The 17,377-nt window shown below is 51.4% G+C and overlaps 1 protein-coding gene across 8 annotated transcripts in view; it reads right to left on the bottom strand.

The window, feature by feature from the left end:
- Positions 1-1,917: 1,917 nt before the first annotated feature.
- Cln8 (CLN8 transmembrane ER and ERGIC protein) overlaps positions 1,918-17,377 on the bottom strand; it is a 19,790-nt gene continuing 4,330 nt past the window's right edge. The window contains exons 1-4 of one of the 8 annotated variants that reach the window (XM_050136598.1): positions 14,095-14,349; positions 12,693-12,793; positions 7,692-8,349; positions 1,918-6,548 (exon numbers count right to left, since the gene is read on the bottom strand). In XM_050136598.1, the coding sequence (XP_049992555.1) occupies positions 6,222-6,548; positions 7,692-8,234 (870 nt within the window). In that variant the 5' untranslated portion in view covers positions 8,235-8,349; positions 12,693-12,793; positions 14,095-14,349 and the 3' untranslated portion in view covers positions 1,918-6,221. Of the gene's footprint in view, positions 6,549-7,691; positions 8,350-11,495; positions 12,554-12,578; positions 12,794-14,094; positions 14,350-14,991; positions 15,014-15,280; positions 15,353-17,377 lie in introns of those variants that run through there. The other 7 variants (XM_050136595.1, XM_050136597.1, XM_050136600.1 and 4 more) reach the window with 7 other exon arrangements.

The raw sequence follows: 17,377 nt of genomic DNA on the forward strand, positions 1-17,377 counted from the left end.
GATTCCCAGCACCCACATGGCAGCTCAAAACCCTCTGTAACTCCAATCCCAGGGACGCACTGTCCTCTTCTGGCCGCCTGTGGCACCAGGCACCAACATGGTACATAGACATACGTGGTGGTTTGACTAGGAATGCCCCCCTCCCCCTAGACTTACATGTTTAAATGTTTGGCCCATAGGGAGTGGAACTATTAGGAGGTGTCACCTTGTTGGAGTAGATAAGGCCTTGCTGGAGAAGTGTGCCACTGTGGAGGGAGATCTTGAGGTCTTATAGGCTCAAGATATGCCCAGTGCGGCACAGTCTTCTTCTGCTGCCTGCGGATCAAGATGTAGAACTCTCAGCTTTCTCCAGCACCATGTCTGCCTGCACACTGCCATGTTTCTCGCCATGACGATAATGGGCTAAGCATCTGAACTATAAGCCAGCCCCAGTGAAATGTTTTCCGTTATAAGAGTGGCCACGGTCATGGTATCTCTGCACAGCAACAAAACCCTAAGACAACATACATGCAGTCAAAACAATCATACACAGAAAAATTATTAACTCATCAATTAAAAAGAATTATTAGCTGGCTGTGGTGGACTGTAACTGTAATCCTAGCACAGGAAAGCTGAGGCAGGAGGATGGCGCTTTTCCAGGTGCACCTCAAACAACAAAAGCCCACAGCTTCTTAAGAGGCCATTAGACTATACTGTCTACAACCCTAGATAGTTGCTTAAATCACGTCACATTTCATATACACAAAGGAAAAAACTCATGAACCATATCTCCTACCGCCAACAGCATACAATTAGACCGTATCTGGAATATCAGTTTCCTTGCTCCCTGCTCTGAGGAAATCCAGGAGATGGGCATGGGGAAGGAAATAGGTTGATATTGCTTGGCCCAGAAGGGGCGAGGACAGTTCCCAGTCTCCTCTCCCTTGCTAACTGCAGCCTCACAAAGGCGGGGAAGTGCACTTGTGTGGATTTAGCTGTAAACCTTAATTATCAGAGCTAGAAGTCTCCATCGTGAGGGAGGAGTCCCCACTGAAGCCACTAATTATCCTCACCCCCCAAATGGAATTTTCTAGAGACACTCCGATCCCCACTATGATCTCATAACACCAGTGCCAGGCCTCATGGGCATTCGAGCAGCAGCCTTCCTCTGGGTTTATTTGATTGCCAACTCATGATCTCACGTTCTGAGAAACTCCCAGAGCAAGGCAAGACTAGACTATTCCACACTGGTTAGGGAGTTCCACACAACCTATGTCCAAATTCCCCCCTTTGCTTGTCTTAATCAGGTTACCAAAATTAACATTATCACGGAGGGGCAGACAGATCAAGACTTCTGACTTGACACTCCACGGGAGACCAGGTTTACGTGGTACTCTAGCCAGATGTGTGCCTTGAACCCACCAGGCTGACAAACGTCATACCGGTAAACCAGAGGGACGGTGCTAACATCAACAGCTGCTGCAGAGGCTGAGGAACCACGGCAGACTGACAGACACAGGAGACATGACTCAACCGTCCTGGAGAGGGAGGACATGCAGGAAGGAACTGTCAGGAAGTAATTAGATAAAAAGCCTGGACTCCAGTTGAGCTGGCAGAGTTACACGTGGAAATGTTTTTGTCCTTAAAAGCACCGAGAACCAAGAGGTAAAAGGGTACCAAGCCAGAAGTGATGAGCCCGGTAGTCTCAGCGGGCAGGAGGGCTGAAAACCCATTTTGAAAGCAGCCCGGGCAGTATGGGGAGACCCATCTCCAAAGAAAAAGATAGGGACAAAGGGATTCTTAAAACTGAGTGACAAGGAGATAGGCAATGAGACAGGCTGTGAAGAACTGCTTTACCTTGTGACCGAACGCTAGAAATTGGCAAATCTGAAAGGGAAAAAAAAAGTAAGTGAAAGGCATTTTGGCTTGTTTCCCCCCCCCCCCCAGCTTTTATATTAAACAAAGTGTCAGAAATAAAAGAAAATGAGATGGGGTAACTTACTTCAAACTCAGAGCCTGGCTCCTGAAGTGACAAAGGGGATCCTGAAAGGTCAGTGACCCCCATCCTGGAAGTGTCCACTGAGAGTAACTGTTCATATGGAAGGGGCTGGTGAGGCAAGGGGGAGCCTTGTGTTGCTCTTTGGAGGCTAGGTGTCCAATCCTGCATCCTTTGTTCCCGGCTATCCCTCAGGCGGGTCCTTGCAGTGACAAGAGCAGATGGCCCTGAAGATATGACTACACCAGGCAGAAAGGAACAGGAAATGGGGGTGGGGGAGGCTCTCTGCTTTCGTAGCTAACCTTCCTTTGGGAAGAAAAGAAGTGTACATCAGCCAGGAGCCCCTCCGTGTTTGCTGGTCAGTTCCACCAAACATGAACACAAGGGTGATCAGGGTGACAGGGAACCACTAGAGGGTCCACTGGCCACGAGTTCAGTGTAACTGAGCCAAACAAGAGTCGCAGATTAAGAAATGAAAACCACGTTTGTTTGTTTTTTTCGTGAGCTTCATAGTGCTGTGTGATATACATTTGAGCCAGTCACAGAGCTAAGGGAAAGCACACATGGGAGGGAGCTACAGCCCATCTCTGGCTCAGCAGCAAGCTGTCCCTCCTCTGTTTGTTTTGTGTGGAAACAATGTTTCTGGGTGGACCTAGTGTGCTGCAAGTCCCTCGAGCCAAGAGAACCCAGGCAGAGATGCATGCACTGTGCTTCTGAGACTCTGTGGCTCACACAGCGGTTCTGAAAGCCAACACAGCCGATGCTGTGAAAGTTACCGGGACTGCAACCAGTTTTCTTTTAAACTTTTGGAGGGATTTCCGTCCCCCACCCCATCCATCCTTCCTCCTTAATTGCTCAGAAAGGGGCAGGCCTCCCATGGGCTTCAGCAAAGTATGGCATCAAGCTTAGCAGGGGGGGGGGGGGGTTAGATGGCAAGGTTTGCATCTATAACCTTTAAGGATTTCAACTTTGGGTTCATTTTCGAAGTACGTTGACGAGTTTGGTGCTATTTGTTCAACATAGCAAACTAACAGGAAATGCAAAGCCTCCAACAGACTGGAGCATAACAATGAAATCACCAAATATAAACCAGCAGGATGGCAAACGGGAGGTGAGTTCTCACGGCAGGTTCCAAGTCGGAAGCTGGAGCACCCTGCGTCAGAGACATCCAGAACCCAAGGCTCCAGAGGCAAGGTAGGGCTTGTCCCTCTGACCCAGGACTCAGGCTACACTGTGAGCAAAGTCATGACAGAGGCAACATTCACTCGGAGTCAGCAGAGAAAAGATAATGAAGGTCTCTCCCTCCTCTCTCATTCCCATGCAGACCGCCTGCCTGCCCAGGTCTCTTCCCAGAGCCCTCCTTGCTGTGTGGGTTGGAGACGGCTCCCTGGCCTCTATCCAGTCTTACCTTGTTGAAAGTACCCTCAGAACACATTTTGTCTCCCTTCCGGGTTGGCATGTCTTCTGCCACACACAGGAACACACAGGATACCTGCCATTTGTTAGTTCGTCCGCTCACTTGCCAATGGCTGGGCACCCATACCCAGGGAACCAGAGTTGGTCAGGGAACCAGAGACGCCAGCCCTCGTGTGGCTCATGAAACCCTACTGACACTGAGTGTGCCAACACTCTTTTGGCACTAGCATTTGAATGAGAGCCCTCCAAAGCCATGTTGATAAGTCACATCCACAGTGGGGGGCTGAAAGGGGCCTCCTCGCAGCCATTGGCTTCCACAAGCAGCAACAGACCCGGCCAGAGGACATGTAAGTCGCCATGTTCCCAGCTATGATCAGAGCCTTCTGAAGCCCTAACTAAGTTAGAATTATTTTGTCTTTTCAGTCCTTCTGCTCCTTGGAGATACAACATTTCTTCCTCCCAGAGGTAAAGCAATGTCCCGGCTGTAGGAAGGACCAGGCCTCTTCCTGACTGAAGCCACCGGCATCTGACCTTGGACCTCCAAGTCTGTAAAACTCAATGTGCTTAGTCTCTGCTTTTTCTCTGGGACAGGCTCAGGTGTAGTCTCTACAGCACACAGCACAGACAATTCCCATCAGGAGGGTCGCACAGGCTGTGTGAACAGACGCATCAGAGATCAGGCAGAGACCTGGCCTCTTGCTAGAGATGTCACTGTGGACAGTCACCACCTGTCTGGACCTCAGCTTCCCCAGCTAAACTGTGGGAGCAACAGCGCCTCCTGGGGAGCTATGTAGAGAGAGCCATGGCAGCCAAACACCTCACAAAAGACAATAGCAAATGACCAGTAACTGGCTGTGCCATCCCAAGCCCAGCTCTTGGGTGAGCCTGTGGCACGCTGAGAGAAATAAGAGCTGGGGCTAAATTAAAGGGGCGGGGGCAAGTCATCAGTAAGAGATGGGGAAGACACTGGGCTGTTGCCTGTCACTCAATATCCCTGACCTGTCACATTCCCTAATTTTGAAAACAGCACAGATATAGAAAAGTATTTCTCTACCCTGGGAGAAGGGCGGTGCTTTTTTGGTTTTCTGTGCCAGTCAGAAGGGAGAGCCTGTGTTCTCTGTGCAGTAGCCGAAGGCAGAAGGCAGGCAGGGCCGCATACAGGCTACCTCAGCACTCTACCCTTAACCAACGCCGCACCCTGTTCTGATTCCTAACAGGCTGTGCAGGAGTCTTGTGGGGCACACATGCAGCCAGACCTTGGCTGGTGTGGGCCACAGCAGGCCACGCCCAGGCTCACATCAGTGTCCTCTGCACCATACCCCTCTCAGAGACTCATCTGGCAAGATAGTAAACACCACAGTGAAGCTATAGCTAGAAAGGGTGACCACTCTCTAGGCAACAAAGGCAGAGGCTACTGGTTACATCACCCCGAGGGCCTTCCCATCTAACACTCTTGTCTCCTAAGTCCCTGGGAGAAGTCCTAGTCAGGAAGGAGAAGTGTGTGGAACAACCAGAGGCCACCTCAGCCTGGGGACGGCGTCCAGGTGACACACATAAAGACAGAGGATATAGTGTGAGGTCACACTCCTAGAGCAGGCCAGAGAAAGTCAGCCGAACTTTCCTACTGTCTTCTGGTCACATAAAGACCTGCCAACATGTTCTGGATACAGAGTGTTCTCAGACACGCCAACGTGAGCTTGAGCTGGCGTTAGCAGACAAGAACTGGTGTGTGTGTCTTCTGGAAATGACCATAACTTTATTAAACTTCTGCCCAGTTAAAAACTGCCAGGCTTGTGCCTGTGCAAAGCAGATATGGGAGCTACAGGGTTTCCAGGTAGGGACACAAAATAAAGACTTTGTTAGGATGAAATAAATAGGCGCCATACATCTGATAAAGTTCAAGCACTAGTATCCCAAACACGCTGAGGCCCATGATCGATGGCAAGAGTAAGTCACACATGATTTTCAAGACCAACTACCATCACAAAGGTAGTTTTGACAAAAATAAACTGTACTTTAATTTATACTCCTGGGGAAAGTTTCTGTGTCCGCCAGTAGCATGGACAGCCGGTGTCTGGACGTCCCACCCATAAACAGTGCACTAAGAACACTTGCCTACATTAGGCAAGCTGTTTGTTCTTGGCAACCCAGGGAGAGCATCTCTAGGTACAGGACCCCTCACAGCCCAGAGGGGAAAAGTCCCTGCCTGCCTTGAAATTGACAGAGCAGAACTGGGGCTAGCCTAGCCACTTTCATCAATCAGAAATGGCTAGAAGATCCAGATCCCATGCCAGGAAGGGTAGATAAACTCTAGGACCATTCAGCCATTGAGAAAAACCCTTCACCAGAACTGTGTTCTTCCGCCACTTGCCACTAGAGGGTGCTGCTGTGCCACTGGCTTAAAATTCCACATGCTGGGAAATTTTTTTCACAAATACCAGCAAATCACATTTTCTTAGGCCGATTCTTTGTAATGAAACAGAACATGACTCCCAGATAAGGCACGCAGGCTGTGGGTGTGCTTACTCGTCCACACCCACATGGGTCCTACCTAATGAAGTCCTTTCAAGTATTCAGGCTGGCCTCCTCAGCAGCTTGCACACACCATGGCTCCTTTCCTGACCCCGACCTGGCAGGCACAGCATGGCTGAGGCCACACCAGAGGAATCGGAAGAAGACCATGATGGCAAAGCCCTCCTGCAGGCAAAACAAGGTCCCAGTAATACTTCACGGCTACTTCAGAACTAACGCTAAAAGACAAGTTAGTATTCACCTACACGACCTCCTCTGCTCAGAGCTCTGCTGAACCCCGGGCACGCGTCCACTGGCATCAGAGCCTCTTTTTCTGAGGCACCTGACCATTGGTCCTTTCTTGCCTGCCACCCTTGGTATCGGACGGCGGCGCAAAGTTCCAGTCGACGGGGTTAAGGAGCTGCTGGGTCTTTTTGTGTGTCCAGTAGGGGTTAATGATGAGCGTGAGCAGGGCCAGCCCGCAGAGGAAGAGCGCGAAGTGAGGCAGGTAGAGGCTGTCCACGAGGGCGCCCCAGTGCTGGAAGCACACCCACCACATGTGGTAGGTGAGGATCATGCGGCAGTGGAACATGTGGATCATCAGCCACTGGTTGACCTTCCAGAACAGGGAGTCTGACCAGCCAGCCTGTGGACGAGACAAACACCCTGTCAGAATGGGAGGTGGAACGGTATGGGCGCCCTTCATGCGCCGTGAACTCAGTTCAAAGCAACAGGCTTCTTGTCAGCACTTGCTATCCGGGGCTTAATTTTGAAGAAAGATGAGAGCCTGGGCCAGTGTCTCATAGTGAGGCCTGCTCTACTTACTTCCCACTCCTTAAGGCAAGACTCAAATCTTTCCATCTTGAATTAGCTCATATCGTAGAGCAAATGGGCCCCTTTTATCTAGCAGCAGCGGGCACACACCCCGGAGCAGTCTGGATAGAAGGTACGTCCGGGTTCCTCTAGCTCTTTCACCTCCGAGGGCCTCAGATGAAGGCCAAAATGGGTTTTGTATAACTCCATGCTATGAGCACATTAGTGAGTTTCTGCAGTTGGAGCTGAAGCTGAGCAGCACCCAGTGCCTTGCCATGGACAAAAGCCAAGTCCGGCCGCCCCACATAGTCCAGGTGCTGCCCAGCAGCAGCCTTCGGGACTCCTCAGACTGCCATCCCCAGACACAGGTGTGGCAGCTGCTCCCTCCAGGATGAGGCACGACGCTGTACGCTGTCTGTACTCAGTGGCTAGGGCTGGGCTGCTAGACTCAGGGTCAGCTGTGAGAGCAGGAAGCCAAGGGGTGGGCTACTGTTCTGGAGGCAGGAGGGCTGGTCTGAGTGAAGGCTCTCCCTGAGGCTGTGTGACATCACCTCCAGGTGGACCAGGAACTAACTTCTGAATCCAGCAAACAAAAGAGAGTTGCTCTTACACAAGCTGACAGACCTCAAAGGCTGAGAGCCACTGAGTTAAGGGATGGCCTTGTGAGTGTATGTATAATCACAAATCTCTCCAGAACATTTTAAGTATCGAAGTAAAACAACAATGCTTTCTATGACATATAACACTAGTGACTGAGTCCAAAGAGCCAATCATCTTTCTTTTAACTCTACGACTTAAGTATGAGAAGTTGGAATTCAACCAGATGATGGCTTGCTGCACAGCTGCCTCGCGGCTGGTCCTGGTGACACTCTGGCTAGTGTGGTACTGCCTGAGGGGACCTGCTCAGCGAGAGGCCATGGCACTTCCCCCTATCCCCTTACCCACCTTCACAGCGATCCCCCGTTCCCTCACCTACCTTCAGGAGCATCCAGGAAATGCAGGTGAAGGGTGTGCTCATTTCTAAGAGCAGAGTGGTCATGGCCAGATAGTGGCCGGCTCTGAGATTAGCCATGGAACCCAGGAACCCAAGAAAGGCAAAGAGGTGGTGGACAACCAAAAACAAGTCAAACGTCCGGAAGCACAGGTTGGACAGGTGGACGGCCACATTCTCAAAGAGGAAGAATCCAGTGGCAGTGGCGACATGAAACCAACACCAGTTCTGCTGCCCGAGAGCTTTGTCGGCGTGGAGCACGGGGTCCCCCAGCAGAGCCCACAGGCCGGCAGCCGTGCTCTGGACACCAAAGACTGCACGGGTAGCGGCCAGGTTCCAGAAGACCTTCTCTTTGGCCAGCAGAGAGCGGTAGGTGGCATTCAGGGAGGATGACAGCTGGTGGCAGACCACGAAGACGCCCAGGTAGAAGACAAAGCCAGCTACCGCCAGGGTCGAGCGGATCTTCCAGGAAGCATAGTCCAGGTCAAAAATGCTCTCCGCCATGACATGGTCGCTTACAGGGGTCATGATCCTGATCTGGATGCCAGGGGTGTCCCTGGGCCAACGCAGGGCTGCTGGGCCTGACACCGCTCCTCACTTTCAGTGAAGCCGTCTCAAGGATCTTCGGGTATCCATTCCCAATCTGAAGAAAGAAAATTCACCTCAGAAGAAGCAGGAAAGCAAAAAGCGCCATGGCCTCCCTCCCACACATGGTCTGCACACCTCCACCCCATCAAAGGACAATGTGGGGGAAGTATTTAAGCTTTCTACCTCACTCTGATGCTTGCAGACATACACAAACCCTGTAAGAGACCTACAGACGGCACAAGGGAAGGAACTAGGCTGACCCAGAGATGCTCAGTCACCAAGGGAGGCAGACACACTCTGACTCGGAAACGGGCTAGGCTCTTCCCACAGAACTCGAGTCTCAGCCCTCGCCTTTGCAGCAGTCCGGTCATAAGCTACATAATCCACAATTCCAGACACTGGAATGCACTCTGTTGAGCTGTTGAGTCACTTTACCTCCAGAGTCTGAGATAAGAACCTTTCCTTCACGCTCTGTGTTTGGGAGAGCTGCTAATAAAAACACCACAATCTCTGCCAAGTCCATGGACATGGGGCCAGGGACACACCTGGGTTCAAATACTACTCCTGCTGTACTGGCCATGTGACCTTTGGACATGGGACTCAGTTTCCCCAGGAGGAGAGCAGAGGATGCTGCGGGACTGAAGCAATGTGTGGTATGTGGTACAGGCTGGGGTTCTCTAATCTGGAACATCCTGAGAGTTCACTTCCTAAAATGGCTGTGCATTTGTTTTAGAGTTCACGTCAAGAGACGGACCTGTGGTGCATTTCAAGACTCTCGTAGAGCTTCCAGAGTAAGCCGGAACTACTACTGCCAGGACCTACCGGTGTTCGGGTATGACCCACTTCCTTTCCGGGACCTGACCTCAAACGCTCCTGCACCTCGCTCCATGGCCAGCTCTGAAGCTCTGAATTCTAACTTCTCTGCAGATGCCCCGCCCCTGGACCGGATCAGCCAACTTCAGCCCACCTGCTTCAAATGCTCTCTAGTCTGAGAAGCACCATGCGCTGGGCCAAATGCCTTTCAGACAAACTCGCGTGCCCTCTGGGCCCACACCTGAGCTGCACTCTAGTCTTAACCCCAGCCAGCACCACGGAAGCCCTCAAAGGCAGAAGCCCATCCTGCCCATCTTTAAAACCCAGGTGCCTGGTACAGTGGCTGACAGACATGAAATACTTGCTGAATGCATGCAGATTCGAAATTGTGCTTAAATGGTGAGAGGTCCCTAAACTGGATCTGCTTTGTGAAACTGTAAACAAGAGAGGGTCAAGACTGGAGGAAATCGTGAGACCTGACCAGCTCAGCAGTCACCGCAGGCCAGTCCCACAGCGAGCAGGACAAACCCTGACCCTACTTCCTCAGGGGCGGGGAGCCTTGAGGGAAGGAGGCAGAACATGGCAGGGCTGTGCACTCATCAACCATGAGGCAACAGGGCTCAGTACCAGGGCACCACATCAGCCTCCGACCCTAACTCACTCATCTGTGGCCACAGAAAGCACCAGAACACGAGGCTTGTGGGCTTGAGTGCCAGGGCCCACCCCAAAGGACAAAGGAACCCACGGCCATTATGCTCTTAGCTTGGCAAGACGACGTCCTGGAAGAGCTGGTTTCCCCTCACTTTAACACAGGATGCAGTTGTGTGGGCACAACTCGCACACTCATGTATCCCCTCTGATTCCGGGAGCCCTGTGTCACTGTCCTGATGTGTGTTTCCGGACACATGGAAATGTTCTCTGGAGGTGACAACCCAGAGGCTGTTCTGTACGAAGCCTACACCCAGGGCTCACGCCTCGGCTCGTAGGAACACTTGTCTATTTCATGTTTCCAATGACTCCAAAAGCCACTCCCACTGAGACAAAATGTAAGGTGGTCCCACACGGCAGGGGCAACTGGCTCGCGAAGGCTCTTCTGAGAAGGAAGCTGGCTTTGAACTCATGATGCCCCCCCCCCCCCCCGACCTAACTGAATACTTAATACCTCCTAACCCAGGCACATTCAAGCCTAGTACAGGGCTAGGAAGGAAGGCAGATCTTCTTCCTGGATCTGGAGTAAAAAGGCCCCATTTTGCACTTGCCCACAAGTCACGAGACCGGGCACAAGTTCCCATTCTGGTGCAACTGCATTGCATCACTGTGCCAGGAGTCAGCTTCCATGGGGTGGGCGGACCCCCCCAACTCTGGAAATCTCTACTCGAGCTACTTCCTAAATCAAGGGACACAAACACTGTCTCAAGAAGGTTCTGGTTTAGTCAGAGTGGGAGGAACCTCAGAGCCTTAAGATCAGTGGCTCAAAGATGGCTTGGCTGAGTGGCTTCTCACAGCTTCCCTGAGCACGGGGGCTAACCCTGGAAATAAAATCTACCCGGAAATACAGCATAGCGGAGTATGAAGCACCCGCTGTGTCAGGTGCATCCAACTGGTCTGTTTCCTCTTCACCAGAGAGAGGACGGCTCCAAATCTTCAAGGTACCTTTGGAGGGACGGCATTTAAAGGACATATCCACATCAGTCACTTACACAAGACGCGGAGGAGGAGGAGACGTCCTGGCCATTCCAGATCAGGAGCCAAACAGTTACAGAAACGGTGACTTATACACCAGAACACACACCACACTTCAACCCCTATCACCGCTTCCCCAGGCTGCTTCGGTGCTCAGACCTCCCGCTCTGTAGGTTTCCATAAAGCACCATGCACAGATCCCTGGGCGACCAGTGACGTCTCCGCAGCTAACAGCACCAAGCATCCTTCCTCTGGGCAGGCAGCAGCAAGGTAAAGTTCAACACCCTCAGCCACAAGAGTAACAGGCCAGGTTCACCTGGCTGGTGTTGGGATGCAGCTGGCCATCCCTCCCCAGAGGCCTGGAGACTCTGCTGGTCCCCTCTGCAGAGTCACAGCTGTGCCCAGTAGGCAGCTCAGATGTGTATGGGACCAGCTCAGTTCTCCTTTTGAGTCCCTTTCTGCTCCTCAAACCGACCACATCCGTCTCACATTAGAAAGGCAAAAAAGGGGACACTGAGGTCACAGCCATTCCCCTTCTGCATGCCTGCTTCACACCAAGCCCAGCTTGGGGACTTCTCCATACTGCTCACTGCCTGAAGTAAGCGGCACAGTGGCCTGCCACTGCTCCCGCCACCTAACCTTCAGTCCTCAAGCTCCATGGAGGAGCCAAAGGCAGGGCTGAGCCCGGGGCCCAGTGCAACTCACCGATTCTGTGTTCCTCTGAGATGGGGGTGGGGGATGGCTCTCCAAAGCTCCTCTTATATTGCAGTCACTGGCCTGAGCTCTACTTGTACTGAACTGTGCCTTTTTAAGAAGGAAATCTGCTGGAGAGATGGCTCAGTGGCTGGGAGTGCTGGCTGCTCTCCCAGAGGACCCGGGTTCAATTCCCAGCACCCACATGGCAGCTCACAACTGTCTGTTAACTCCAGTTCCAGGGAATCTGACACCTTTATATCAAATGCACAATAAAATAAAGTTAAATACAATAAGGTTGTACATAAACGGACGAGGGTGTCAGTTTGGTGCTGCAGTGACCAGAGGGCCACATCACCAGGAGCTTAGAGTCAGCACCCGAGGAACCCTGAGTTCCTCCAGACTGTTTGGTATAGCAGAACTGTGTGTTTAGTTAGGATAACGAGTCCCAAACTTGGAACTGCAGGTCAGAGGGAATAACCCTGGGACAAAGGGGTCTATTAACTAACGTATCGAAGCTGACACTGGCTGCTAGCTTCTCCCAGAAGCCCCTACCTGTTATGGGGGGAGGGTCCTGGCTAAGATACCTTACTCCCCCCCCCCCCCGAACTTCTCCAGCCCAGGGGCTGGGCTGCCTTTCCCTCAACTGCTCTTCCCTATATAACCCAGTCATTGCCATTTTGGTTATGCAACCCTTTTTGCCTTTTGGGCCTCTTGGTCTGCTGGTGTCCTGGCTCTCTTCTCTCCCCTCCCCTCCCACGCCATGGCCTGGCTCGGGGTCCTGTTCACTCTGGGCTCTCCCAGATGCCTCTGCTCTCCTTCACCTCTCCAATAAACCTCCCCCTACACCTAGGAGCCGTCATGTCCTCCCTTCTCTTCAGTCACCCACCAGATTCACCATTTACCGAGGTGCACAGAGTGGGTCCTAATTCTAATTCCTAATTCTCAGTCGGGGTGGTCTCTGGGGCAGTCTCTAGGGCACTGAAAGCTTCCTTGATTTCTCTTCCCACGGGGTGGGGGAGGGTGCGGGGATGGCCCCACAGGCTGTGGTTTCACTACACCCCAGGACACTCACCAGTTCTGCCTCTCACTCACCTGTCCTAGCTCACTCGGCACTTGTTTTGGTTACTGACAGCAGAAACCCTCCCTCCCACTGTTTTCTTCTCCACTCGGCTGTTTCTCTTCTCTGACAGGATCGACAGAGCATACCCATGGGCTAACACGTTCAGGATCACACGCAGGTGTTTGGTCACAGTGTTTCCCCAACATCAAAAGGAATGTATGCTTAAACAAAACTGCAGCGCATGAGCCTGGAAATGGAGAAACGAAACCTCATTATCCCCCGAGCAAGCTCTAAGCAACACCACCAGTATTGGGCACATGCTGAGTCAGTTTTTCCCTAGATAAAAACCATTTCCTTTTTAGTAAAAAAGAAGGGATAAACACATGTAAGCTGTTTACTGTTTCTTTGCCTTTGGCAACACATCAGTTAAGTCTCCCTCACTAATCCTCTTCCATGTGGTTCTTGGTGGCTTAGGGGGACAGGTCCACCTACCCAGTGTCCTAACAGAGTTCTCCAGGTTCTCATTATCCTAAGGTATTCTGTACTAAGCATCTCAGGGAAAAGACCAAGGAGAACTTCTCTGGGCCAGGAAGGGAGGCCAGGGTCTACTGTAAGCGTTGTTTCCATAACAACTAGAACCCGGAAGCTAGGACAGATCTACTAGAGCTAATAGAAGACCTGGTAGCTGGGTAGGCATCCCATACAATATCGGATGTTTCCTTAATCATGTCCTTTCCCAAATGCTCACATCCTTCCTGAAAAGTTTTTTTTTTAAAAAACCATAGAAACAAATCCAGTGTATAGCTACAGATTTCATATATAAACAGGTAAGAACATAGTGACACATTCAAACAGTACTTAGCAATCTGCTCCCAATCATTTCAGACTTTTTTTTTTTTTTTAGCTTTTCGAAACAAGGTTTCTCTGTAACTTTGGAGCCTGTCCTGGAACTAGCTCTTATAGACCAGGCTGGCCTTGAACTCACGGAGACCGCCTGCCTCTGACTCCTGGGTGCTGGGATTAAAGGTGTTGCTACCACCAAAGGCCTCAGACACTCACCAAGCAAAGTTCCACCCTATCCTTCCTTATCTGAGCAGCACCACAGGCCCAGAGCCTGTTATCTCCTGTACCCTGCTGACTCTAGCTAGGTGTTTTATTCCCCTCCCCCTTCACTATATATGCTGACACCACCCAGAGCCACCTCCTTGCCGACCAGGCCAACAGGGCCTTTCCTCCTCTGGTCCCATGACGATCAGTCCATGATCAAGCTCCCCAATCCTTAGCACTGTTTAGAGCTAGCCTAGCGTGTCCCACTTTCGCCCCAGATGGTCCGTCCCTTTGCTGCTGCTCCTCGTTGTACCAAGTTCTCTTGCGCCCGGTGTCGACCTGTGTGCAATCGCACCTAGCCTGACCCGTCCACTCGCGACCCCGCTGGCCCCATGCATGACCTGGAGGCAAACGCCAAAACAATGCCTCCTCCCCGGATGGCCAGGCAATGACAGCCCCAGTGCTGGCGGGGGTGTACACAGGGCGCCCTCCACGCCTCACCTGCATTCAGGTGAGCAGAAGGTGGGCGCCGCCTCTTGGCCCATCAGCTGCTCAGACTCGGCGTCCCCGGGGCTCCAGCGCCATGGACATACCCAGTGCCATGAATCAGACCAGGATACCGGCCGGTGGGTGGCACCGGAGACCAAGACCCCACGCCCACCTGTGTCTCCGCCTCGGCGCCGGGCTTTCGGTCCGTCCCACCCCGACCGCCGGAGGATTACCCACGACAGTGTCGCGAGCTGAGAAAACACAACCCACTGCGCACGCGCACCACCGCCAACAAGCCCAGGCCCCGCCCCCGTGGGGCACTACCAAGGCAATCGTAGGGGTGCGGGCCGTACCACCCAGCGCCGCGAGGGCGCCTAGATTTCTGCAGCGAGCTATGCTAGATTTGATTGTCGTGATTCAAGCTGGTTCTGGAACTCTGAAGAAGGGTAGGGACGGGGCCGTGGGACAATTCCTCAAGAATACTCAACTGAGACCCTACACGACCCCCTTATTCTTCTGCATGGACCTGTCCCCCAAGACCCTCCCCACGTATGCCCACCCCGTCACCCACCCACCCCGTGTCCCTTGGGCCTCTGAGGTTCCAAAGCTGAGGTGAGGGGCAAACCCTTGTAAACGTCTCCCGGTTGGTGTTTCCTCGTTGTGGGCCAGCGCTTGAAGCTAGCATATTGTGCTCAGGCTGGCAGAATGGACCAGAGCGCTTCCCTTGCTACAAAAAGCATTGCCTGCCTTCCGGGTGGTGGCACCCGGCTCCTGTCTGTACAGTGGGTTCTGCTCAAACTCAAGCCCGGTGCTCCTAACAAGAGCCGAAGCTAGTTGGCCCTGGATCCCTAGAGACAGCATTACTGGAAGAGCAAAGACCTCCCGACCCCAGTTCACCCATGCACCTACCCAAGGACCTGTTAGGGCTAATAGGATAGCAGAGGGCAGAGCAGAATCGGTCCCCTCTCTCTGAGCAGATGGCCAGCCCTTGGAGAAGGGCAGTCACCGAACACAGCAGGACAGTGGCTCCGGAGTCACACAACTGGCCTGCTGCTCCTTGTGCAATATTAGCTATTCAGGTGTTTGCAAGTTCTTATCTCTTACCCAGATGCCCACCCTAGCCAGGATTGTATCACATCTTATCTTGAGGCAGGATAGCTGGTTAGAAAAGACTCCAGAAGGAATAAACTGTACGTACCTACCCCACCTGCTCCTGGTTCTGATTTTGTCTCTGAACGTACGGGAATTTCAACACAGTTAACCAGGCCACCTGCAAAAGAATGTTTGAGAAACATCACTCACGAGATGGATAAAATGACCAACGGACTGTGACGTAAGCCCTATGCCCCTGTGACTTGTGCATAAGGGTCCCTTTGGAAGCACCACTGAACTATATCTGTTTAGGGACAAGATTTACATTGACATTCAACTTTCAGGTTTTTTTCTTTTTCTGTTTCCAGTGGCACCTCTGAGCCCACGGTTAGCGCCTCAGTTTGTGTCTCCCTACTTTACTAAATAACAACAACAAAAAATTAAAAAAAGAAAGGAAGGAAAGAAGAGAGAGAAAAGTGAACTGGGTGAGTTGGCATTGTTTTTGTAATCCTGGCCCTTTGGGAGGTGGACATAGGAAAGTCAGGAGGTTAAAGCTATTAGCCGCGTTTGGAGTTTAAGGCCAGCCTGGGTTAGACTGCTTTCAAAAAAACCAAACAAATCCAGTCTGACTCCTGTTCTGCTGTCACCACCTGCAGGGTTACACCCCAGACACTCACTTCAGCCTGGCCAGCCAAGACAGAAGGCTCCTCTAGCCAGTCAGGTACCACACTGCTTGTAAGGAGTGACAGCTGCCTGCCCCAGGCACCTTGGTAAACATTCCATAGGAAGAAACCCGGTGCTCCTCGACAGAGTCTCTAGGCTACTGCCCTCAGAGATTATGCCATGGGCCCTTTGGAGAAGGCAGATTGGAATGAGCGTGCTTGATTGAGGTGATGGCGAGCGGCAGTTTAACACTCGTTTCCTGGGGTGCTAGCAAAATGAGCTCAGGCAGTGCTTCCTTGTTTCAAGAGATTTCCCTCTACCATATGAGTGTGGGTATCGAGCTCTGCGGGGGCATGCTCGGGAACACACACAAATAAAATAATGAAAAGGAAAGATTTCCCTTAGAAGGCAGTAGCACGCGGGTAATGAGTCTCCTCTTGCCATGAATTTGAAAGAGAGCCAGGAGGGGTAATGTGGGAGGGACTTGGAGGGAGGAAAGGGAAGGGAGCAATGATGTAATTGTATTATAATCTCAAAAGAAAAAAAAAATCTAATTCCTCCTTCAGGACTCCTGACAGAGTTCTCAAAGGGGCCTGTGTGTCTGAGTGAGAGAGGAAGAAAGATCCCTAGACTTGGATCCATGGAGTCATTCCCCAGAGGCAGTAGTAGTCATGGGAACCAGAGACCCAGATCTAACCCATGTGGCAGGTTACCTGCAAGTGCCTCTCCCATGTGTGCAGTGTGCTGGGCCCCTTGTCTTTGGGGGCAGGATAAATCATGAAATCTTTAGGGACAAACTGGCTATCAACTTGCATCTTACAAGAAAAGATGATCTTACAAATGGGTAATTGAGGGAGACTACTAGAAAGGCAGGGAAAATCAGGAAGATGCCGGAAGGGAAAGGGGTCCCTCAGCCCAGAGTCTGAATGGATTCACTGTAAAGATTGCCTACAATATTCTTATGCAATAATCTATCTATCTATCTATCTATCTATCTATCTATCTATCTATCTATCTATCTATCTATCTATGTTGGTTACACCGTCCTGGCTGTCCCAGAACAGAGCTGGAATTAAAGGCATGTGCCACCCCACCTGGCACAATATTCCTTTTTAATGGAAATATTGCAAACAAGAATGTTAAAATAGCGACAAGCCATAGTTAAGGCCTAAACCTGAGTGATCTTTGAGTTTAACTTCACTCCTCTCCCAGCCATAAACCTCCAGATTTCTGGGCATTTCACAGACAGGACTGTGAACTTTGTCCACAGTCGAGCATATGTCTTAACTCCCTGTGTCTTAGTAAAGATTTCTTCCACCGTTGTGACCCATGTTCTTATTTGTCAGGCTGTAATCCTGTTCATTGTTCCTCAAAAACTGTACTGACTTCATTTACTAAAAGAAAGGTAAGTTCTTGGTCTCGGCTGCATGCTATCTGTTTAGTAAGTACACCCAAGCTTACACCTGGGTGAAAGCATTTTTTCTTTCTTTCTTTCTTTCTTTCTTTCTTTCTTTCTTTCTTTCTTTTTTTTTTTTTTTTT

Source organism: Alexandromys fortis, unplaced genomic scaffold (assembly GCF_014885135.2).
Source record: "Alexandromys fortis isolate MF-2015 unplaced genomic scaffold, M_Fortis_MF-2015_v1.1 scaffold_3, whole genome shotgun sequence".
NCBI classification, from domain to species: Eukaryota; Metazoa; Chordata; class Mammalia; order Rodentia; family Cricetidae; genus Alexandromys; species Alexandromys fortis.